The 27,095-nt window shown below is 35.9% G+C and overlaps 1 protein-coding gene across 1 annotated transcript; it reads right to left on the bottom strand.

Moving 5' to 3' along the window:
• Window positions 1-25,313, bottom strand: LOC110440273 (arylsulfatase B-like). The gene is made up of 14 exons (XM_021483246.1): window positions 25,211-25,313; window positions 19,276-19,387; window positions 18,495-18,546; window positions 17,407-17,510; window positions 15,608-15,714; window positions 14,396-14,460; window positions 13,012-13,116; window positions 11,060-11,123; window positions 9,771-9,868; window positions 8,966-9,105; window positions 8,123-8,181; window positions 6,008-6,119; window positions 3,939-4,066; window positions 1-197 (listed from the first exon to the last, which is right to left on the bottom strand). The coding sequence occupies exons 1-14, from the start codon at window positions 25,311-25,313 to the stop codon at window positions 28-30; spliced, it is 1,419 nt and encodes a 472-aa protein (XP_021338921.1). The 3' UTR covers window positions 1-27.
• Between the last annotated feature and the right edge of the window lie 1,782 nt (window positions 25,314-27,095).

Raw genomic sequence — 27,095 nt, 5'->3', positions numbered from 1 at the left:
TCTCAATACACATTTATTGTGAAACATTCAACACCATCCCGGGGTCCAGACGCCATTGTAGTCTTGTAGAGCATGTTGGACCTGATCCGGATTTTGTGCTGACATCTGTGTTTTCCTGTAGTTGGCTAATTTGTCCTGAAGGTTACTGACGATGTTAGGGTGTTGACTGGAGATATCGTGGTGCTCGGTGGGATCATCTGACAATGAACAAAACAGGCGTGAAGACATTTGGGTGTAAATTAACTTTTACACTGAATGATTATCTATACTCACATTTCAATTAAATAATTCTTTTGTTCTACCTAAGTTAACACCTGATCAAGAAAAAAGCATTCAAAAGCAACTTCGCTGCTGATCAACACGAGGGAACACGTGAGAGGAATAACGACAACACTGAAGAAAGCAGCCAGAACAGGGAGAAAAAATTACTTCAATTTTTGAATCAACGGAAAAATAAAAGAACAAATCTCATTTATTTATCATGGAATGTTGTTCATTACTAAAACAAGATGATTTTACAGCCTTTGCATTTAACTTGTTAAAGTATGTTTAACTCGTTTAAGTTTTATTTCAACACTTAGCTGCTCATGCGTTTAATACATAACACGTTCAAACATACTATTGTACACTTTAAATACTAAAGTGTTAAGGTACTGCTTCAACAAGTTTAAGTTTGTTTTAATGTGTTAAACAAAAACTGTAAATCAGATAATTAATTTTACTCGTAAATAAGCTTCAACACATTAATTAACTTCTGTGTAAAGATAAACGCGGTAAATGCGTATATTGAACGTGATTTAGGGGATAGTACGTTGTTTTGAGTGGCTATACTGGCGATTAGAACATGTAATTTGGGTTTGAACTCGAGATCGATAGGTCGAGAGTTGAAACCAAATTTCATGTTCTAATCGCCAGTATAGACACGAAAAACAACGTACTATCCCCATTCTAACACCCCTTAACACATATACTACGCTAATATGTTTAGAAACATTGTATTTCCTTGTACAAAAGTAGGTAGTAAAATACTTTGTGACCTAAACTAGCGACGTGTCATTCTGCAGCGAACTGACCAATCGGAAAGAAGCTTTCAAAAGTCGGTTATTTGGCCCTGCCCATACTGGCGAGCGCTCGGTCATGTTGACGAAGCGGAAAATTTGGATCGTTCGTGAGCGTCCTGTTACCAAAGTTTATTCGACACATTTGGATTAATATTGACCAAGTTCTAACATTTCCATGTCAGTATGCATATCAATCTGTGCTTATCTACAAAATCGGTGATTATTTGTATAGATTTGTGAAGAGTTTTGTGTAAATGCATACGACACAAGTGAAATGTTCCATTGGATTTCGGATCTAACTAGATGCCTTCACACGGATGGAACAAACGTTTCAGTAATAAATGGAGGTAAGAACAAGGAATGTGTACTTTTTACTTTTTAATTCATTCAACAAATACATTTCATCGGTCGTTTCTGTTCTGTTGCCTACTAGCCTGTATCAGCGGGATTTCGCTAAGAGGCGAGCTGGACGCCATATTGTTTTGATTAGAAACGGGGCGTGGCTGAAGTGCGATGGGAGGAGCTAAACATGTTTGATCATAATTCTATCGCAGATTAGAACATGGTCCGTATCCAATCAAAACTCGCGTTGCAAACGAATCGCGTTAGAATTAGGGGATAGTACGTTGTTTTGAGTGGCTATACTGGCGATTAGAACATGAAATTTGGGTTTGAACTCGAGACCGATAGGTCGAGAGTTTAAACCAAGTTTCATGTTCTAATCGCCAGTATAGACACAAAAAACAACGTACTATCCCCATTCTAACATATCTTCACAAATATACTACGCTAATATGTTTAGAAACATTGTATTTCCTTGTACAAAAGTACGTAGTAAAGTACTTTGTGACCTGAACTGGCAACGTGTCATTCTGCAGCGGACTGACCAATCGGCAAGAAGCTTTCAAACTCGGTCATTTGGCCCCGCCCATAATGGCGAGCGCTGGATCTGTATGTTGACGAGGCGGAATATTTGGATTGTTCGTAAACGTCCTGATACCAAAGTTTATATGACACATTTGGATTAATATTGACCAAATTCTTACATTTCCATGTCAGTATGCATACCAATATGTGCTTACCGACAAAATCGGTGATTATTTGTATAGATTTGTGAAGAGTTTTGTGTAAATTCATATGACACATGTGAAATGTTTCATTTGATTTCGGATCTAACTAGATGCCTTCACACGGATGGAACTAATGTTTCAGTAATAAATGGAGGTAAGAACAAGGAATGTGTACTTTTTACTTTTTAATTCATTCAACAAATACATTTCATCGGTCGTTTCTGTTCTGTTGCCTACTAGCCTGTATCAGCGGGATTTCGCTAAGAGGCGAGCTGGACGCCATATTGTTTTGATTAGAAACGGGGCGTGGCTGAAGTGCGATGGGAGGAGCTTAACACGATTGATCATGATACTATCGCAGATTAGAACATGTTCCGTATCCAATCAAAACACGTGTTGCAAACGAATCGTGTTAGAATGTACTTTATTACCCCTTTGAGAAAAATCTAGGAATCTGATTGGTTAAAAACTAGTGTACCAAACCGCATTCGTAAATCTCAGGGGGTATACGAAAAACTCAGGGGGTATACGGTCATGTCACGTGATTCTCAGCAGTAATACGGTGGAATCACGTGATTTTACAAGGGGGATACGGGTCACGTGTCTTTGTATCTTGCAACCGGGCATCGGGAGACAACTCGCATTCGTCGTCTGCTTCGCTGTTTACAAACTGGCAAAATGGTTCGCTTCGCATACTGATGAGGAAATACTCGCCAAAAGGGCTAACTATGTGCCACATAACACACAAAAGTCGGACAGACGAGCGGCAAACATGCTGAGGACGTATTTAAAAGAAAAGAATCAGGAAGAACAGTTCGAGGAATTTGATAAAACGAAACTAAATGAGGTACTGTGCCTGTTATTTTTCTTTGCTTTTATTATAAAAGACTCAAAGGGGTAATAAATTCGTTACACGGATTTTTGGCAGGGTATACCCTGCCAAAAACCCGTGTAACTAATAATCTACCGCGACAGAGCTATGTAGTAAATGATATTTCAACGTGTTTGCGTTAAACCTTGATTTAAAGCGTTAAATTCAAACGTGTTTATTATTATATTTCTTTACATTAGCGGTATATTTCATAATTTACGAGCGTACATTACAAGAAAAGAGAAACGTCGGGCTTTAACAAAAACATTAAGAAGGCAAAACACTAGGAAAGCTTAAATATATCCACATGTCTCAAGCATTACGAGAGAGAATAGAAAACAAATATGTTTCAAACTATACGCCACAAATAGGATTTTTAGCTTAACTTGCACATGTTTAATTTTAATCACACATATACATATGCGACTAAAATGCCCAAAGTATCGATTTCTCAAGCCTTATTATAACAGACACATTGAATCCAACCCCTACTGGGGCCGCGGTGGGCAAGTACTGCTAAATGTACCACTAACCCTCCACCACTGGGTCGCGGGTTCGAGGCCTACGTGAGGCAGTCGCCAGGTACTGGCTGTAGGTCGGTGGTTTTTCCCCGGGAACTCCGACTTTCCTCCCCCACTAAAATCTGGCACGTCCTTAAATGACCATAGCTGTTAATAGGACGTAAAACACACACAAACCAAACCAAAACAACTCCTACTAAAGTTTCTGCTACAATCTTTAGATCGGAATTTGAAGAAAAGTGGCCATAACCCAAATTTAAAGCGATTGTAGTATTTAGATACATGTAACTTACGAGTTTGTCAAAGAAAATGGCATATACTCTAAATGTCTAAATGCCTTTAAAAGGTACATACCTATCGACGTATGTTTACATGATTGCTACCTATATAAGAAAGGTTTAACATGTAAGCTTACTTCTCAAGTTAAAAAGCTGAGGCGACGTGGAGGTTGTTGTACTGTGATGATGCAAATGCGCGTGGTTTGGTGTGTACCAATCGTCTTTCCTGCCGGCATCTCCGGTGATAAGTTTGTAATCACCAACCCTGTAATGTAATTACGAGATTGTCCTGTAGGAATGGGCCCATTATTAAAACTATACAGACTCATCAACTCTTAAACACAAGTAGAAGTACTGGAGATATTCAACAACTCTTACGGACAAGTGAGTGGAAATATTAGAGAAAACTACCCATCATCACAAAAATACATGCTCAACAACTTTATTACACTGTAGGTATTTGGGTGGAGGTCCAGCCGTGACTTATATGTATTCAACAACTTTAATACACAAGTGGAAGTACAATGTATTGTCGTGGAGGCCCCGTCATAACTAATGTGATATTCAACACTTCTGAAACACATCTAATGGTGTTCTGGTGGAAAACCCGTGTGATATCACAATACGTACAGTTGTACTCGCCATATCAATCAAGCAAACTGGAAATATTGGTTTGGAGTCTTTGTCATCAGTATGGTATAAATTCACCACCTCTTACAGGCCAACTCTACCATAATCCTTTCGTTTCTATATTTAACACCTCTAAAACGTTCGACCCCATTTATCATTCTGAACAATATACACATGTATGTTTGATAATTGACAATTGTCTTTCCATAGTTTACCGCGGTAGTGAGATACCAACGTAGATTTTATCCACGTGCGAACGTATCGAGCGACAAAAAATGACGTGACAGTGTGGTAATCTATAATTATCGCGTGTATAGTTCAGAATGACACATTGTATGATAAACTTTCTGATGACTCGTGAGCTACATATACTAATATGTATTGCCCAACATTCACCGAATGTCTCCCAAACTCGATGCATCAGCAGAATTTTGCGCATCTTCTGGCCGCAGACCATCTCAAATGAGAACCTGTATCAGAGGACAAACACCATTCCTCTTTCACAAGAAGTCAAGCGAACGAGATGGAGGTGGATTGGACATGTCTTTAGAATGCAACCAGATTCCATCCTTAGGGTAGCAATAAGATGGACACCACCAGGAAAAAGAAAGAGAAGAACACCAAATGAAACCTAGAGACGGTCTGTTGAAAAAGAACTAAAAGAGAAAGACTGGACATGGGGACAAATACAACAGTGGTCCAAAGACAGACATAAATGGAAATCTCTAGTGAGGGCCTTATGTGAAACCCAGCATGAAGAGTACTAACTAACATTCACCGTAAGATGACATTTTTCAACCAATTTGTGACTAGATCTTCGGGATCCCTCAACACCAGTGAATGCAAACAGATACAAGATTTGCGTGAAGGAATACCACTTACAGAGACACCCCACCCCAACAAAATCATAACGTTCTCTCAATCACAGCTCCATATATAAACTTTAATGCTTAAAAATAGCGTTGCTTTAAATATTTTTAACTATTTCTTGACGACCAAATTTTTAAGATGCGTGTCGCTTAAAAGTAAAAAAGATCAAACTAGCCTGCCTTGTTAAACTTACGTGGAATAACCATTTCAGGCAATTGCATCTTTTGAAGTAAGTGAACGCAACCTGTTCAGAGATCAAATATATCGAGTACATAATACACGCCTGGAGACTTTACCTGTAAGTTGGCTGATCACTTCAATTGATAAATTGGCCTACACTGTACCAGTACTCCGTATATATGGATTGTAACTCGCCTATAATCAATAAAGTAACTTGAGAAGATCACCAAGACAGTCATTTGTTGTCTGTCTACACGATTGTATACTTCATCAGAAGATATGTTTAGTTTGAAACATCATTGCTGACAGGACAACAGTATAATACAGAAAATTATGACTCCATGATATATTGATTACATGATATGCGTTGTTGTTGCCTAAAAAAAAACCGTTTCGTTTCGGTTTTTGTTGTTGTTGTTGTTGTTGTACGACATGATTTAGTTTAACATTTTGACCAAAATTATTATTCAAAGTTTCATAACCAATAAAGCTAACATAAAGGTACTTGTTTGTGTCGTCTGCTTACCTGATGGCTGCATTGCCTTTGATGTCATCAATATTGTAGACGAACTCGGTTCTGGCCGAACTCGTTCCGTTCTGCAGCATTTCCCATTGACTAACACCATCCATGTGGGGATCTTTCATAAAAAAATAATAATAATAATATCATTAGCTCACCTGGCCTTAAGGTGCGACGTCCGGCGTCAATATTTTATTTTAAACAACTTCTTCTTAATAACCAAGAGGCCTAGAGTGATGATATTTGGCCGGAAACAAACAGGAATAAAGGGCTACCAAGTTTGTTCATATTCAATGACCTTCATCTATTTCAAAGTCACAGGGGTCAAATTAAAAAAAAAAAACACACCTTGAAATAACCTTTTCTGAATAACCAAAATGTCCATGGTGATGATATTTGGCAAGTAGCATGCTGAGATAAAGGACTACCAACTTTGTTCAAATGAATGGCCTTCATTTGTTTACAAGGTCACAGGGGACAATTGTCTTTAAAATGTTTTAAACAACTTCTTTTGAATAACTATGAAGTCTATGATGATGTTATTTGGCCAGTAACATGCTAGGATAAAGGACTACAAAGTTTAATAAAATGAATGACCTTGACAAATATTCAAGATCACAGGGATCAAATATATTAAAAACCTTTAAACAACTTCTTCTGAATAACCAAAAGGCCTAGAATGATGCTATTTGGCCAGCAGCAACCTGTGATGAAGCGCTAACCAGTTTGTTCAAATGAATGACATTGACAAATAGTCTAGGTCACAATGGTCACATATGTTTAAAACCTTTAAACAACTTCTTTTGAATAACCCAAATTCCCATGGTTATGATATTTTGGCCAGTAGCATGCTGGGATAAAGGGCTACTACGTTTGTTCAAATAAATGACCGTCACCCATTTTCAAGGTCACATGGGTCAATTGTCTTACAAAAATCTTTAAACAACTTCTTCTGAATAACCAAGAGGCCAAGGGTGATGTTTTTTGGCCAGTAGTATGCTGTGATTAAGGGCTTCCACGTTTGTTCAAATGAATTACTATGATTTATAGTCAAGGTCACAGGGGTCAAATGTGTTTAAAACCTTCTTCTAAAAAACCAAGAGGCCTAGGGTTATGATATTTGTCCAGTAGCATGCTGGGATGAAGGGCTACCAAGTTACGTAAAATGAAAGTCCTTGACAAATATTCAAGGTCACAATGGTAAAATATGTTTAAAACCCTTAAACAATTTCTTCTCAATAACCGAAAGTCCTAGAATGATGATAATTAGCCAGTAGCGTCCTAGGATATAGGGCTACATTTGTACCAAGTTTGTTTAATTTAATGACCTTAACCTATATTCAAGGTCACATGGGTCAGATATGTTTAAAACCTTTAAACAACTTCTCCTGAATAACCAAGAGGCCTCGGATAATGATATTTGGCCAGTAACATGCTTGGATGAAGGGCTACCAGAGTTCTTCAAATACATGACCTTGACATATGTTCAAGGTCACAGGGGTCAAATATGTTTAAAACCTTTCAACGACTTCTTCTCAATTAGCAAAAGGCCAAGGGTGATGATATTTGGCCATTATCATGCTGGGATGAACTACCAATTTTGTTCAAATGAATGACCTTCGCCCGTATTCAAGGTCACAGTGGTCAATATATGTTTTAATCTTTAAATGACTTGTTTTGTATAACCAAAAGGTTGGAAGACTATAAACTCTGTTCAACCTAATGTCCTTGTTCGACATTCAAGGTCACATGCATCATATGTGTTAATCTTTTAATAGGTTCTTATGAATCAAACACTGACATTTTGTCCGTAGCTGTATTTTATTCCACTTTTAAAATTACAATTGTGAGATTAATAAGAGGTGAGCGATTCAGGCCCATTGGGCCTCTTGTTTTTATTCATTTTCCAGTTTTAGAAAGTTGCTTGATATACCCTGATCAGAAAAATCTTAAACAAATAAGGTATCACTAATAATTATCAACAGGTTAATAAGCCATCCTTGAAATATCATCATTACAGGAAAAACAATCTATCACAGATAATATGTAGAGGTAACATTGCAGTTATCTTATACAGATTAAGCTAATCTAGCCTCTCAATGACATAATTTAAATATTTACCGGTAATGCCGCCTGCAGCCTTTAGCATAGTCGGGAACCAGTCAACGGCATGGATCATCCTACAAAGATAATATCAACCTATAGGGTAAAGTGCTAACTTTTCTTTCCTCAGTCACAAAAGATTCAAACCTGATATTAAGTCATCACATTATCTGTGAAGTCAAATGTGTCAGCCTTTTTGGATGTCTGAAAACCTCGTTGTGTATCGATTGAGCAGAATTATTAGTATACAACTTAACAACGGAATAGTACTATTATATCTATTTAAAATTAACCAAGATGGATTATTAGGTGTACAAGACATAACTCATCATAATTATAATGTATATATGTCAATTGCCTCAATATTATATCAATAACATTACTAAGGTTTTGTCAATTGAATCAATATAATTATTAAAGTTATGTCAATTGAACCAATATCATTATTAAAGTTATTTCAATTGAACCAATATAATTATTAAAGTTATGTCAATTTAACCAATATCATTATGAAGGTTATTTCGATTGAACCAATATCATTATTAAAGTTATGTCAATTGAACCAATATAATTATTAAAGTTATGTCAATTGAATCAATACCATTATTAAGGTTATGTCAATTAACATACTATTGTAGTTTGGGTTGTGGCAATCGACTCAATGATGTAATTGTGGGTGCAATTTTCTGAATATTATCATTGATGTTATGACAATTAACTTGAGATTATATTCGGTCTGTGGTCATTAACTCAATACGACAAGTCTATGTCGATAGTAGTTATAGTAGTTATAGTAGTTATAGTAGTTATAGTAGTTATTTACTCTCCGCCCTACTATGACTCACAATGAACTTTACTTACTCGGAGATGGTATAGCCAGTCTTAGAAAGGAGAGAAGGACTATATACGAATCCCGGTACTCGAGTGCCTCCCTCCCATAGAGTTCCTTTATTGCCACGAAGGGGCCAGTTATTACCGCCATCTGTTACTGAGCCTCCATTCTGAAAAATAACAGTGAGGAAACATCATCGTTTACGTGAATTCCCATAAAATAGAAATCAACACCACTCCTGTGTAATGAAGATAGATATTTGCTTAATTGATAGTGAGTTTTTTACAGGTTCAGTAAGAGGTTTTGCAGAGAAAGTTCAATCCAAGGTTAAGATTATAAGGTTAAGCACGTAACCTTAAAAAATATTATCCCTATATATTCTCTTCATTTTGCAGGAAATTAAGATGTTAAGTCTCTCATATTTTTTTACCATACTTAATAAATGAAGTAATGATCTCAATGCTTCTCGCCATCATTGATTGCTCATGAAATGTGTCACAAACTTGATGACGTGATCTTATTGTGATATATTTAATTCTGCATTTAGTGATGACGTTTGATGACGCGGCCCCATTGTCTAACGGTCTCTCTTTAGAAGAAAAGCTCATGTGAACTTTCTTTAACATTTGGAACAAATACTACACCAATACTTTGAGGTGTGATATTTTAAATCTAATTGAATAATGCAAAAACATAGTGATACATAATGAATTACAATATTTAATAATATTTTACTGTAACCAAAGTTGTGAATGTGTATTAGGCATGATACATATTTGGTAAATTGACTTTCCAGGAACAAATATTGAAGTGATAGAAACAGCATGCAATTACGTCTGAGGTGAAGATGATCAGCAGGTTGTCCCAATATCCTCCTGTTTTCAGGGCATTCGTGATATTGCCAAATGATTCATCCATTGCATTGACCATGCCTATCTCATAAAAAAGGAGATATGTACGTGTATATATGTTTAGACCTCAATGCACATCATCTTATTGATTTCTGTTAAATAACATCATATAGCATACTGTTCATTATTTACTGTTCGCTTAATTGCTGCCTAGTGGAAGATGTTCACTGCATACACTGCCTTCCTGCCGCTTGTTTTTTTTAATACATGTATTTATGTGTCAATTTCAGTTGCCAATAAACAGCTTCCATTTTCGCGTTTTTGACCCTAAGTTAGAAAATTCAATGAACACAGAATAGAATTTCGCGATCTTGACAATTGGAGGAACTAAATGTTCAATGTGTTTTAGCTCAGAGACGGAACACTCGGCATATACAGTGTCAAATGGTCAAATATTACAGCCTATTACATATTACAAGTGAGTGTATCTTGTTAAACAAATCATCAACAAAACGATTAGATGTGTGATATAACCAACTGTTTATTTTTATGAATCGTCAAAACCGCGTGCTCGCTATTACTCATGACGTCATTACGGTTATGAAGTGAAGTATGTTGCTCAATTTAACGTTTGTCTTATTAATTTGCAGATCCTTTTTTCGCGATCACGTTAATGACCCTCGAAATTGCGAAAATATCATCCCCGCGAAATATCCTTCCATACGGTACTCTCCAGGTCGGATTTGATTCCCACACAACAATATACGACGTTTTTATTTCCGGTGTTCAATGACATAAAAATTCGATGAAATGTTACATGTGCAGATATAATATCCTTTGTATCCGATTCGGTCCCCACGTACATAATTCAAAGTCGCTTCCAATTTGTTCTTTTATTTTTCTTCGTCAAACCCCTTTATAATGCTAACATATATTTAGTGGCAGATTTGGTAAATATTATTTATAATAAAGAACACACAGAAAAGTGACTAGAACTGGTATTAAGAAAAATACGTCTCAAATTTAATCACATTCAAACAACAACATAGAGATTTTAATAACCAGTTTTTATGTAAATTGGCTCTTCGAAATTTATACTAATATACGGTCATTTCTTATAAAAAAGTTGGTTTTTGTCCACTCATTAGCTCATGCACAGTCAATTAAGCACGCAGACACACTTGGATATTTTTCTTTGAATACCAAATGCTGATTACTGAAGTTCACGAAGACATTTAAGTATATTACAAATGACTAACATATCAATTTTACCTGTAAACGTTCGTCGGTTTTCATTCGGAATATGCGGGTGTAGGTCCGAGTAGTGTTGTGGAACCTGCAATGTAAAACATAACCTCACTTCCTTAGCAAAGAATATTGAAATACCCAATATGGATACAGTAGTATTGTGGGGTAATTTATGCAAACCCCATAATTGTAGAATTCTTAGAGTATGCAGAACAAAATGCTAAAAGATAAAAAAGAAATGTTCACTGTAATAAACAGATAACTTTGTATAGAATAAAGAAATAACACGATTGTGAATACTTTATGAAGAAACAATATCTGTTGATGCATTGTAATATAGAAGTACACACGTATTCTCTCAACACGTTGAAGGAAATAAATGGTTCTAACTTATATAGAAATAACGTTTTTTTGCAACAATAAAGAGATTCACATTTATTGAAGCGTAATTGAATTTACAACCAAACACTGTTTACATTCTTGTATAAAGTAAGCGAACTATTGGAACGCGTTTCAGAATAAAAATAGATATTACTGGTAGCAATTTAAAATATAGAAATATATACTGTTTGTTATAGTTAAGAATATTAAATATTGATAACATTTCAGGATAAAGCATTACGTATAATCGGTATCACTTTACATCCATAAAGAAATACACACATCATTGTTTTAATTAACAAATATAGACAAAACACACTCTCTAAAACCTAATCAAATGTAGAGCAAAACCATTTGGTAACTTTATTGAGTACAGAAAAAAACGCCATTTGTAACAAGATACTATTATTGAATATAAGGTAATACAAAACATTGCTAAAACTCTAGAATACATAGATAATAATGCATGGCTTTTTCCATATCACATCCAGTATCAACCCGAGACTGCAATATCAGCCCGAGGGTCGACGGCCCGATGGCTGATATTGGTCGAGGGTTGATACTGGGTGTGATATGGAAAAAGACGTGTTTTATTCTGTTTATTACATACTTACTAATAAAAACTATTATATTATGATCTATTTTTCTTTTGAATTATTGAAAAACGAAAAATCTCCAAAATGGGTGTGATACGGGTTTTCCGGGCTGATACGGGTTTTGGGGTGTGATACGGCGGGGGCTGATACGGGTTTTGGGGTGTGATACGGCGAGGGCTGATATGGGTTAGAGCTATTGTGTCATATCGCATATACAAAAAAAACGTATTTGTTAGTAAGTATGTACATGTAATACATTGAAATACAAGCCAGTTTATAATAATTAGACGCACTCCTTGCATTACACATGATTTCATTAAATACGAGCCAGAATGTCCCTATTGAAAGGGGAAGAATCTATATGAACAGAGGAGAGTATTACATGTCGAACCTTACATTTAAGAAACCTCGGGTAAGACGGTCAAGATCGTCCACATCAGGAAGACCTTCTTTTGTCCTACCTCTAAGCTAGGCAAAGATCTTTTTAATTGGTAAGTACAGTAGCACCCTAAACGAGTATATTATTACACTTTCTAAGAAAAAGTGTGTTAGCTTTTAGAATTGCCCATTATCGATGACATTCTAGTACCAATTACCCTCTATAGCTATACGTTTTTATCATATTCTAGAATTTATCTCACCAAAAACATAGAAAATAAATCTATAACATTATAATAGTGAAAACATGCTTACGAACTGAACTATTATTTTCTTAACGATTATGAATTATTTACACATATTTTCTACCTATCAGTACACTATTTCATTTGTTTACTGGTGTGCTTTACTATTATCTATTTGGGTCGAATTATGCTAAAGGTGATTGGATATATGTCTCCTCTCACAAGGGATTCAGCGGCTTAGCGTCATTAAGGTGATATTCCATATGGCGCTTTAGAAATGCTGTATACAAAAAAAAAAAAAATTAACACAGATGCCTTATTTATTCGTAACTTGTGATGGTAAGCCATTCGTATGTTAGATAGATACAAACGTTACCTGTAAGGGTGAATGGACGCTTTGATAGGCAACATACAGGAAGAGAGGCTGGTGTTGAGGATCATGATGGTGTATTATGTCCATTACCCGTTTTGTGTACGTCTCCTAGCAACACAAACAACACGTGTTCCGAATTCTAATTAGCTTCACTACACAATTCATCAGGTTTTTATCGTCATTTCAAGGTGTAAAACCATGGCAACAGCATGACTTGTGCTCACAAAAAAGTACACAAATAACTATATAATATTGATCATGGTGATAAAACTTACCAAGGGAGGTTATCTGAGACGCTTGTTGATTTGATGTACAATTAAACAGATGTCACCCATATCTCTCAAACGACGATATATTTCAGTTTATTGTTGTACGGTAATTATTAAGTCATACCTGTTTATGCGATCACGTCCCTTAAGAGACCGTCTGTGTTAGGAGTTCATTTCAAATGTTCTCCATTTCATTTTTTTATCAACTGAATCTGTATTAAGAGACCACCTGTATTAAGAGGTCACTTTTGATATTTCCGTTTGCAGTGGTTTCATAGTAGTTTGAACCTGTATTAGAGACTACCTGCGTTAAGAGACACCTTTTTACTTCCCGAATGTGGTCTTTGTATACAGGTTGGTTTGTTACACTGTTTTCTTCTGTATTTTTCATTATTCTTTCTTCGAACCGAAGCAAGTGTTTCTCCCGTTTTAGCAGGGGATAATCAGCATTATAACTCCTAGGGGGAGATAGCTTCGATCAGACAATAGCACGCGCTGACTACTGTCAGTTGTATTATTTTTCTCCCATCCTAATATATCAGTCAAACCTCGACCGACAGTAGTCTGCCATGTTTATAAACAAAAACACATGTGGGGTATGAATATCGTCATTCACTTCTGATGACGTCACAATTACCGGTGACACATTTTAATGATGTTACAATTGAGCACGTGCTAATCGGCACGAGGCTATCTCCTCCTAGGGGGTGACAAGCTGATCTTTCCCTTGCTTAAACGGGAGACACACATGTGAAGGGTGAGGGAAAAACAATCATCCCCTACATTGAGGGTGACACAGAAAAATCCCCAACTCTCAACAGGTTTCTCAATCTGTCACACACTCAAGATAAATGAACATTATATTACTTTACTATCACTCACTTTTTCTCTGTGCTTCAATTTCTCTGTCTTATTTTTACATTGTACTTTAACTCTCAAACCAAGTTAACGATAGAAGATATTCGTAAAAAAAATGCAAGACTATAGTGCAAACAATTCTTATAAAAAGAAGAAAAAGTGTTGGTACGGGAGTTGCTCGTTTCTGTTTTTCATCACAACAGAGCGAAATTATTTCCTTTTATTCTCTCATTCTAATAAAAGCCATCTTTGTAACGTACTGTTGAATATTCTCCGGTTGGTGGGTGATGGATCTCGTCGTTCAGACGGAAGTCGTAAGCTCGCCCTGTAACAGCAAGCTTTGTGTTTGTGTAAGGAACCATCACACTCCGGAATTACAGATAAGTCGATATATACAAATACATAACCATCAAACTCCGGAATTACAGATAAGTCTATATATACAAATACATAACCATCACACTCCGGAATTACAGATAAGTCGATATATACAAATACATAAACCGACTTAACCTATATATTAAAAAAATGTAGCATTTGTATACGCTAATCAAAATATTTATCACACTGATCTGAATTTTCACATCTTCGCATTTCTACACGTCAAACAAAACCTTTAGGGAAGACATCACGACCATGAAATAAGAATATATACTAGCACATATTGTATCTTAAATAACACATCTAATGACACGATGTCCCGTAGAACACTCTTAAGTCAGCATAAGATCAGCGCTATCACAAGGAGGCATATACACTAGCACACCCTGCCTCCATTATAAATACAATCATACAAACATTCATAGAGCACATGGCGGCCCATCTTTAAATGACCTCAGCTATTGATAGGTCGTTTAATCCTATACAACCAAACCAAACATTTGTATTTGCTCTATGATTATGTGAGTAAGCACAAATGAATAAGCTCTAAGGTTGCTTAAACATTTCAAGTTAAAGAGTTATAAACAGGTTACGGTTTTTTATGTTAATAAAGATCGCAATACATGTGATAAAACAATTCATGATAAATACATGTTGTATAATACTGCAGACAAATATGATGAATACTTGTTGTATAATACTACATATAATATTGATGAATACAAGCAATATATGTGATCAAATACTACAATCATGCTGAATTCATGTGGTTTAATATAATTAGGCATTCATTCTGCATACGTCTCATATGACATGTCGTAATTAAATACTGTATACCGGGAAATTTTCGCTGTAATTTAATTTTCGTCTTTTTAGCCCTCCGTCATGAGAGTGAATTTACAGCGAATATATAATTTAACAGCATAATATATATCTACATAGAAGTAAAATTTGAAGGGCGAAATTAACACTTGGCGAAGATTGGTTTCATAGACGGAGGGCGAACATTTGACTGGGGGACATTTTCCCGGTATACAGTACATTCAACCACGACGGCGTGACACCAATCGCAGACACATTTCTTAATATACCTGCTTGGTGGGTGTAATAATCCTCAGCGCCACTATAGTATCCCATAAAACTGTCGAATCCTCTGTGGTTTGGTGTGTACTTCCAGTTACAGAATCCCAAATGCCATCTGTGATAGTCAAATCGATAGAATCTGATATGATATTAATACGAAATCAACCTTGTATTTTTTTGCATACCTGTGGAAGATTACATCAGTAAAACAGTCAGTTTTAATACCAACGCATACAAAGTGGTATGAGGTTGCAGTACCATATTCCGTCTTTGCGTATTGCAGAGTTATCTTCTCTTGGGAGCAGGTATTGATTGTTACGTCAGTCGTTTGTGAGAGTAACGTCATCAATTTTCGGGAAAACGACGTAATTTTCTCCCACACACCAATGACGTAACAATCAATAGCTGCTCCCAAGAGAAGATAACTCTGCAATACGCAAAGACGGAATAGCGCGAATTCCGTGTATCTGGATCTACATAATTAATCGGTTTTAATCTACTGATCACATTGTCTATGGGCCTTTTGTCGTTGTCGAAGTCGTTTTGTCCACAGTTGCTGTTAAGAACACAATTTGAGGAAGCCAATTAAGAATTGATGCAGGAATGTTATGAGAAACATTTTGAAATAAATATACTTATAAAGAGAAATTGTAAGTATGTAACAAAAGAAATACCACATTTATTCCTGTATTTGATATCACATAAAGTAGTCATTCATTGCAATATATACATCCATTTGTGTCGTAAAGACACTCTCTGGTGTATTCGTCAGAACTTTGACGTCAAATTAAAATGAGTGTGGCATTGACCTTAAACCATGCAGTTTCACAAATGGCATACAGTGCTAATGAAAGGGATGTTAAAGAACACACAACTGTCAATCTCTCTAACAATGCATTAACATTTAAAGCAATATGCCAATATCCCCAGCAGGGGTTTATATTTAGAACTAACACAAGCTGTCAACCTCTCAACCACGATATGAACCTTACACAAGAACACACCCTAACACACACACACTTTCTTGCAAGATATTTAGACTTAAACAAAACTATCAGTCTCACAATTAAGTAAGGTTACTTATATACTTATTACTTATTAAAATGTGTCAATCTCTAAAGGAAATGAATGAACACTCGTACAACGAATATCAATCTCTCAGGTAGTGAGTAAAATGTAAGATGCGGGTGCTTCATTTCTAACTCCGAGAGTGGCATATGTGATCCTTGTGCAGAACAAATATCTTACCAGTTACTTACATATAAACTATAAAATATATTACCAGTTACTTACATATAAACTATACAATATCTGACCAGTTACTTACATATAAACTATACAATACCTGACCAATTACTTACATATAAACTATAAAAATATCTTATCAGTTACTTACATATAAACAATACAATATCTGACCAGTTACTTACATATAAACTATACAATATCTGACCAGTTACTTACATATAAACTATACAATATCTTACCAGTTACTAACATATAAACTATACAATACCTGACCAATTACTTACATATAAACTATAAAAATATCTTATCAGTTACTTACATATAAACAATACAATATCTGACCAGTTACTTACATATAAGCTATAAAATATCTGACCTGTTACTTACATAGTGGCCGATGTGCTCCAGGGTCTTTCTTGTAAATTACGTGAGAGACAAATGTGATCTAGATGTTTATTTACCGACCATATTCGATTTGGATCATGTCGGTGATATATGTGTGAACTGTTTACATATTATATGATCATGTGAATGACGTGAATAACATTCTGTTACTTACTTCCCAACCATGTGTGTTGCATATCCAAGCTCCTGCAGCTTTTCCGGAAGTAGAGTGAAGTTGGAAGGCAAAAACTTGGGCTGTGAATCCATAATTATACCGTGCTAAAATGAAAAATATAAATGAGTAAGATTTTTGTATAAGGTTTGGTAACAATTTGTTTGTCAGCAATATATAAGCCCAAATGTCAAATTACATTAACTGTAATGTTGTGAAAAATCCAAAGCATGTGTTACTGAACAAAGAAAGAGGTATCTTTTCATAATTATGTAAATTTGAGTTTAATGTAGTTTTTAAATTGCAAATAATTGTAGCAGAAAAAGAAGACAACTCTCCGAAATTCTTCTAACAATTTGGTTATATCGTTAATACACTAGTAATTGATGTTGGTTGTTCTCTATTTATTGTGTAATATGTTTCTGACATTATGGTATGATATATAGAGAATAAAAATACATGCCTTTTTCCATATCACACCCAGTATCAACCCGAGACTGCAATATCAGCCCAAGGGCCGAAGGCCCGAGGGCTGATATTGGTCGAGGGTTGATACTGGGTGTGATATGGAAAAGGGCGTGTTTTATTCTGTTTATTACATACTTACTAATAAAAACTACTAATTTATGATTTATTTCATTTTTGAAATATTAAAAAGCGATTTTTTCCCAAAAGGGGTGTGATATGGGTTTTGCGGGCTGATACGAGGGCTGATATGGGTTAGAGCAATTGTGTAGTATCGCATATACAAAACACCCGTATTTATTAGTAAGTATGTAATAAAATGTTATAAACAGCAGTATCGGAGAATCTCAACTTCATTAATCTATTCTGTAAAGTGAGAAGAAAAGTATTTTTTAATTCTTTCCAAATCGTCACTTGATTGATAAAAAGTGGTCTGGTGTTTCAAAATTGGTCGCCATTTGCTAGTAAAAATTCTTTGAGATACGTTCCGCATCATTTTTTTAATATATGATATAAAAGATGATGGTTTATGTTAAAGGTAAAGTCCTGACCGATGTAGTATTTTAACTTTCAATTTGTAAATGATGTATGCTAACCAGACTTTTGACAGATTTGTCCAGACCTACCTGTAATCCAGTATGGAAGGGATAATATCCACTCAGAACACTCCCTCTTGATCTGCAACATAACGTAACAGGATACTTACGCAATCAATTCAGCCATTAACATATTTACTTTGTTATGGAGTATGCAAACACATGATTTTGATAGATGCCTCCTGACGTGCATTTCTATTAATTATTTCTAGACATTACATCTGATGAGGAAATCTTATTACCAAGTTGAAACAAACACATTATTGAAGACCGCTAAGTTATTATTGTGATTGGGATTTAAAACTAGAAAATGGATAAAAAAAGAATCTTCGTTGCTTCATTAAGAAATATCATAATTACATAATGGAAGTTTGAGACTACTGATTTTCGAGCATTCAAAACTCGTCTCTTTCATTTTTTGTCGATACTGGCTGTGCATGAAGAATAAACAGTGCCATTACCGTACTGATCATAGTATTAAATATTCGTTTAGTGTCAGTCAATGAGATAATTGTTAATGTTATGTTATGTTCCATTTTACATCTAGAATATCCTGCCGTAAGAGACTGATTTCATATTATCTTAACTCTGGGGTCTCAAATACAAAATGTGCAAACGAAAACAATAATAAGCTGTCAAAAACACTCGTAAATTGAAATTGAAATTTCTTACGTAAAGACAGATTTTAACTAGTTACATAAATGGGGTTTTATATTAGTTATATTCATATCTAGATTATGCTAGACGTTAATGTAAGATGAGAGTTAAAACACGCATTGATTTGTTTCATTATAGATTCGGACATACGTACGGTGAGCAGACTGGCTGCATATAAGAATTGTCTAATATGACGCCCTCGTGTGCAAATTTGGACAAATAGTAGCTACCTATGTGTTGATTGTGCCAACCAACGTCATTCCAACCTGTAATCAAAGTACAAAAAAAAACGTTCTGAACATCGTAATACACTGATGAGAGTTGATGGAATGTATATTCGTACAGGTGAACTCTAACAAAAAAACAGCATACTACCACACTGTCCACATAACCGTATTTTTATTTCAAAATAGATAAAACTATGACAAACAAATTAACTAAGGAAGATTTACACGGAAGCCATAAAATGTACAAGATTAAAAGGACCATATGTCTTTCGTCTTTTTCTGCATCGAAGCCATCTGCCGTGACAATTTGTGGCAAATTCTAGTAAATCAACGTCCACAAAGCAGGAACGGGGCAAATATCAACGAAGCAAGGCACACTAGTGAACATAACCAACACCATTCCCTATAGCTTCATATCACACAATTAGCATATGTTCTAATGAGAACATGGTGACGACCCTACATTTTGTCATATTCTTCACTATCATTTATCTCTCGAAACCTTGTGTTGTAAATTGTTCAGTAGCAGCATGTTACAATTAACCTTCACCAGGAGGAGATGGCTGATAACTACATTAAAAATGGTGAAAGGAATATTAACGATCGTGATAGTATGTATTGTCACACCGCTGGAAATGCGTTTGGCTATGAGGTGATATTTCACCAGCAACGTAGTATACTGTAACGCTTTGGTTCACTTGTGAGGTGATCATTGCCATTCTGTTTCTATCAGAATAAGATTTGAAATTACAATCACATTTCCGTCATACAATTGGATATGTGGTAACATTACACCATTGCAAGAATGGAGGTCTATAGTTTAGCTGTGAGGTAATCATTGCCGACGGTTATACTTCCGTTGAACTTTTGGAAGTTGGGTAACATAACACCATTGTCAGACTGATAGTCTATGGTATAGCTGCGATATGAACGATCACATTAGTATCGTATTCGTGATAACAAGTTTGTGAAGAGACCCAAATTTTCAAGGTGTGTTGTATTTAAATAGCGTTGGGATTAACATTGCACAGTAGCGTCGCTCTGTAGGTAAAGGTTTAAGACTCATACTTACGTGTTGATGTTCGAGTGAGTATATAGGAAAGAAAAGCCCATTTCTACAGTATTTCACTAATAACTTACGACTATTTAGCTTCTATTGTTATTTACTACATTATCTAATGAACCTTACTATATAGTGATACAGACAGTATCCAGGTGTTGTAATTCAAGGTACTGTGTGTACTTTGGTAATGCACATATTGTATTTCCACAGCAACCAAACTCTAGTTCAGCAGGTATCCATTGATCAAATGAATAAAGTTAAACAAGAATGAATTTAGAATATTTTAGCGCCATTGCACGATATATGGTAACCCTACGTCGTTGTTTCGTCCCGGGAAACCGTCATTTGTCAGTCATTGCTGTTCACATTTCGTGAAGCAAAATTAATATTAATTCAGGGGTTGTAACAAGAAAGGGTTTTACAGAAAATATAAAATGCATCCAAAATACAGGTGTATCAATATAATGAAATCAATATCAAGTATGGTGTTGTATTGCCTTTTTCTGTATTGAGATTGAATTATAACCTTTTGTATCGTGTAAATTGTTCAATGTCATAGGTTATGATTGTTTAAACTGTAGAAAAGACAAAACAGATGTGTGTATTGTAGTGGGGGAGGTACGTGTTAAGATTTGGATGTAGATGTATCAATTTGTATGTATAGGGTGTGTGTTTAAGAGGGACTGAGTGTATCTATATTTAGCAATTCATTAAAGACCAACGTTTTGATTCCAATAGTGTTATCACTGAGATTCCACATGACACTGTTGGCCCTATATTAGTATCAGGAGTCATGGGAATGAACAACATGTGAAACAAAGATAAGACACCACATGGCAAGTGTCCCACATCAGCCAACTGTTAAGCAATTTATTTTCACGCTTACATATTTTCGTGATTGTTTTTCAAACTACCTATCCGCCCCTACAGCATAGATGGTTTTCATCTATATGTTCTTTGTGGTTGACGCCGGACAACTCTGGACATACCTACATTATTTCACTGCATATTACTGTTAAAGTTCTAATTTTAGCGGAAAAAACATTTAGTGATTTATGGAATATGAACAGAAGAGCATTGTGATGAATTAGCGCACTCACACTATGTGCAATAAAAAAAACTACTCAGAGAACTATTACGTCATAATCACTTACGTTGTTACTACCTAAAAACCCATATAAATAGAAATGAAAGCATTAGTGCAAACTTCTTGTTTTAGTTTTGACTATAAGACAATGTAACATGCTGTTACATTAGCTACAACTAACAATACATAAAACATGTATTATAGTAGTTTAATGTAGTGAATGTTACATTTAGAAATATGATAACAAGGACAAATTTCTTTTCATCAACTTTCTCTTGCTTGTTTACAACTTACGGTTTTGCCCACCACGGTGAGGTCATAGTTGATTCAAAACACACGTGTTTGGTCGAAATATGAGGATTACGGTGATAGATGTCAAATGTTGAAGGAGAAACTTACAAAAAAGGTTGAGTGATGCAGGTTACTGCATGATGAAAACAGTTGGACAAATGTTATGATGGCAGTCATCATTTCATTTATAAAAACATTTTCTTGTACGGTTTATAAATCGACGATTTTATATCATTCTCATCAGTATAGGTTGTGGTTTCGTTGTCATTTACCTGGCTCCCACTTTGCGGGCGTGGCATTACTAGGACATCACCAAGATTTAAATGGCTGATATTGTCGATGAAACAGAGGACGCTGATCTTTCTTCAAGACCTGTTTTATTTTCTTTGTACGATCGCAAGGGTCTGCATGATAATATCGTTCTGTTCATGTGTTGCCCTATTTTTATCAATTTCGGTTACACTTCGGTATTGTCCTGATTTTGTTCTTCATTTCAGTGCTAATTGTAGGTACATAGAAATACTTACACGAAGGCATCAAACGGACTTTTTACATTCATGTTGATTTCGAATGATCCAAGTAAATATGCATTAAAGTAAATATGCATTATAATAATAATAATAATATACAGCATTTATATAGCGCCCAGGATAATTTGTAAAAATACTCGAAGGCACTTTACAACATATGGATAATAGTAATGGTTATAATTGTGAAAACAAACAACAAAGGTTTCCAATCACTTTCATACATTTAACAAGCAATGTGCACATAATTGAACTAATAAAAGGGTGGTATTTACATGACGTCTTTGCAAAGATTCTAAAATGCAGACGTGAAGAGGTGAGTTTTTATATCCCTCTTGAACTTTGCCAGGGTATTTGACTTCCTAATTGCAGATGGTATTCCACAACGTAGCTGAAACCCTCCCAAAGCATCTGTTTCCGTAGGTCACAGTACGAGATTTTGGGACACACAACAAAGATTCTGACTCCGACCGCAGTGACCTTGTCGGCTGATACAGGGTAACAAGTTCCTGTAAGTACGGAGGAGCTGTTCCATTCAGTGCCTTGTATGTGTATACCAGAATTTTGTACTGCGACCTGTATCGTACAGGTAACCAGTGCAACGAATAAAGCGCAGGGGTGATGTGCTCTCTCTTTCGAGTACGAGTAACTAGCCGTGCTGCAGTGTTCTGGACCCTCTGCAGACGACTAGTTAGTTTGTCAGATATCCCACAGAGCAGGGTGTTACCATAATCCAACCGAGAGGTAACAAGTGAATGAACCAAAATCTTGCATACATCTGCAGTTAGAAACTGCCGAATACAGCCGATGTTCCTGATCTGGTAGTAACAGGATTTGGCAATAGCGTTCACTTAAATCGATATCCAACATTACCGGCTTGAATGTATAAAAAATACTCCGTTCAATACACATATTTAAGCTATAACCCAAAATTTATTACAAATGTAGATAAAAATGATGCCCTAATTATTTCGGAATAGGAAGGAATGAAGTGTGTATATCGTTAATGCAAACGAAGCACTAGAGACACCCGAAGGTCACTTGCATGTTTATATCTAACGACTGTCTCGGGTAGTTAGAGGCGGAAGGAAAGCTTCAAATGACACAGATCAGACTGCAGTCATAGTATTACAAAAGCAATTTCCTCTGCTAGTTATATAATATAGGGGCTTGCAGTTAAAATATTTATATATGTAATGATCCCATATCTACAGTGATACTTATACATATATGTAGCAGTCGTGGTATAAGACCTAGAGTAGGATAAAGATACAAATGATGTAACAGGGGTGATTCAGAGTTGTTTCTCCTGTTTCTTGTACACTATGTATATAATGATTGTTTTGCATTCAGCGAGATGAAACATATCTAGATTATGTTATAAATTTATATAAAACTGTAATGTAATAGAGAATAAAGAATAAGATAAACTTATTACTTCTTATTGTTAAAAATGCAAATTACCGATACACCATTTACTTATTGGATAACATTTCGGATTTGACCCCGAGAAACGATAGCATTGATTTGCTCGCTCCCGTTAGGTTAAACATTTGGCTGTATATCATGGAATCTTTGAGACGGTCTTCTGGTACTAACATTGGAGTTGTCAGATTTACATTCAGTGTTCACGTGGTATTTTGAGAGTTTTGTAAAGAGTACTGTATTGACCAGAGGAACGTAGGGGTAACCAAATCAAACCAGGGTTGACAGTGGGACTTGGACAGTCCAATCCTGTTACAATGATATTAATAACATTTCTTATCATAGATTATAGTGGAGAATGCACGTAATTCTAACTTGTGCTCATGATCTAAATTTTAAGTAATAATTATGTGTTTACCAAGATTACCAAGACCAATTCGATGTTGACCTATAACTTATCATGGATTTTTAGAGACATTATGTGGAGAATCACATGTGGTGCAGAAAACATAATGTCTGTTCTTTTCGTTTGTACCACTATAGTTTTTAATTTACCGTTACTGTAATTCTTGTTGATATCTTTGTTTTGACTTTGGGGAAAGGTTCTGGTCTTCTCTCTCAATCAGTCTGTACATGTTTTTTGTTGACTTCATAAAATTGACTGAAGTATCCCAGTCCCACTGCACTCTGGTTTTTGTATACACAGTAACCTACCCCTTATTTCGTTGTGTATGTAGCTGTGGATAGTTTGGCCAGAACACTTCCTTTGAACAGTTAGCTCAGTCAGTTAGAGCGAAGTATTACAATCTGAGGTCCTTGGTTTGAATTCCTGTCTCGCCCCGCTGACGTGTTTACACTCATAACAGACCCGCATTGTATGATATTCTTTACATGAAATAAAATATCAAAGCTTTAGTCCTGCTGGTGAACAGTTTCCTAGGCGTATTTACATTGTTTTGCAGTGGTACTGTACGGGGATCATATAAATGAGGAATATACGAGGAATACATAAACCTGAAAGACTGAGACACATTCCTCTAAAATTGAATGAATGTTATATAACAAATATCAACACCCAATCTAGAACCAAACTTTCAAGCTTCGTCCTTCATCGAGGATTGAATGGATCTCACCCTCGTGTCACATAAATTATCAGACGTTTTCTGCTCTGAAGGACTAAGCCCTAACATTAAGATCTAGAGTGTCTGGATATATTAATTGTGTTACGTGTTCTATAGTTTGTTTGTTTGCGTTAAAGGACATGCTTGGTGGAGGAAAACCGGAATCCCCGGGGAAAAAACACCGACGAACGGCCAGTCTCTGCTGACTGCCCCACGTAGGTCTCGAACCACGACCCAGTGGTGGAGGGCTAGTGGTAGCAGAATGTCAGACGCCTTAACCACTTTGCCACCTCGGCCCCTACGTTTTCTGTAAAAACAGTAGAAAGAGACATTTAAAATGAAGCTTACCTAAATCGTCTGACACCACAAATACTATATGTGGACGCGAGGCTGCATGGATACATAAGACTAAGGCCAACAGGATTACACAGATTCCTAGAATCTCCTTCATGTCGCTTGATTAACAACACTGGATATGTGACCCTTGTCGCTAACGATTGACTAGAGAGAAGCATGACCCAATGAAAGATAAGGACGGTATAACTTATAGCGTCATTCTTTTGTTAGTTTAAATTTCCCAGTTTATAATAAAAGGTTCGTTATGTGTCAGGCAACGTATTGCGGGGTTGAAAGACGACATGTGTTTCCCAATTGTGAAGCCAACTCAACGTATGATTCCGAAAGAGGCTGTTATAAAGTAAAAGATATGTAGATTTAAGGGGGTTTTATCGCAATTTCCCACTTGTTTCAGTAGTACTTTAAACTAATTTGTGTTTCCATCATTTCAGCTCCTAGTAATATTGGAGAGTCCTAAAAGGACGAAGCAGCTCTATGCTAAAGTGATTCTTTTCTATGGCAAACTTTATCAACAACCAGATGTCACAAGTGCAACTAAATGTGGGTGTCTTACATATACCTTCATGTAAAAAGAGATTTCTCTAATTTTGATAAAAGTTATCTCTTATAATAGTGCATGTAGAGGGGGCCTTAAAAGAAGACATACGGACTATTTCATTTATTTCGAATGACAAGATTGATCTCAACTGTTTGTAAGATATATCATTAATTAGTTTCAATTATCTTTTTCAAGAGGAAAGGTGACATGCGCTATCTTTTGTCAAAATGTCCTACTTTGTACACTCTGCTTACATTTGTTTTATTCATGTTCGACTCGTGTATTTGGTACAATGACTATTTAGAACTGAAAATATATTAGTCGGATTTTTCATTTAAGTTTCTAAGGGTCCCTGTCCCACCGCACTGCCGTTTTCATGTTTACAAAACCCACCCCTCAACTTCCATTTGGACATTTCAGTAGCACATTTTAGCTCGTCCACTTCCGTTGTCAAGACAGCTAAATCGGTTTTAGCGATGGTATAACAATCTCAAGTCCAATATTCGAGCCCAAGTCTGGCCCCGCAGAATATTTTACACCAGAACACGTTTACTGATCGTTCTTTGTTTATATCATCTCCATTTTATTTCATAAAAGTCCTGCAAGATATACCTTTCGTTTCAAAAATGATTTATCAAAGCTAACGTTATGCTGGAAAGATATGTGTCGAATGCATAGTTTCATTTTTTGGCAGTGGGGCGGGATCCTTAAGGTTGAATTATATGCAACACATGTGGTCATATGAAAAATATATGTTGAGCTACTTAGGGCGGTTCACTTTAAAGTTGAATTACACTGGAAAAGCCACATTTAGACACGGATATGCAATAAATCCAACCCAGTTACATTATTTTCATTCTGACACCGGGCTTAGTATTTCTTTCCGAAAGCGGAACATCAAGCAGAGAGCGATTACAAGCAAGTACAAATTCAAAGGACTATAGTTTGTGTTAGTCAGGACAGAGAACCTATGACCTCCCTCGCTTGGGCTTATGCCCAAAATCAGGACCAGAAGCAGGATCGACAAATATGATTGGAAATATATACAAATATTTCTCCAACAACCCCTATAGGTTTCCTCACTCCCGATTCATTGGATAAACATGAAAGGAGTTGGTAATTATTTTTGGGTACCCAATAGTGGGTAACACCCTGGACGTGATTTCATCGGTCAAATTTTTACTTATGACGTCACGTAACAATGCTTTGCAACGTCATCTGCCGTTGTAATGTCAATACTCACGGCAATTGTTTCCCCCATCGGAAGCCTACATAGTGTATTTTCCAGGGAAACATATGGCTTTCCAGATAAATATGAACGTTATAGAAGAAAAAATA

This window comes from Mizuhopecten yessoensis, unplaced genomic scaffold (assembly GCF_002113885.1).
Source record: "Mizuhopecten yessoensis strain PY_sf001 unplaced genomic scaffold, ASM211388v2 scaffold11177, whole genome shotgun sequence".
NCBI lineage: Eukaryota > Metazoa > Mollusca > Bivalvia > Pectinida > Pectinidae > Mizuhopecten > Mizuhopecten yessoensis.
The sequence above is the reverse complement of the archived record's forward strand: the minus strand, read 5'-3'. Positions and strand labels throughout refer to the sequence as shown.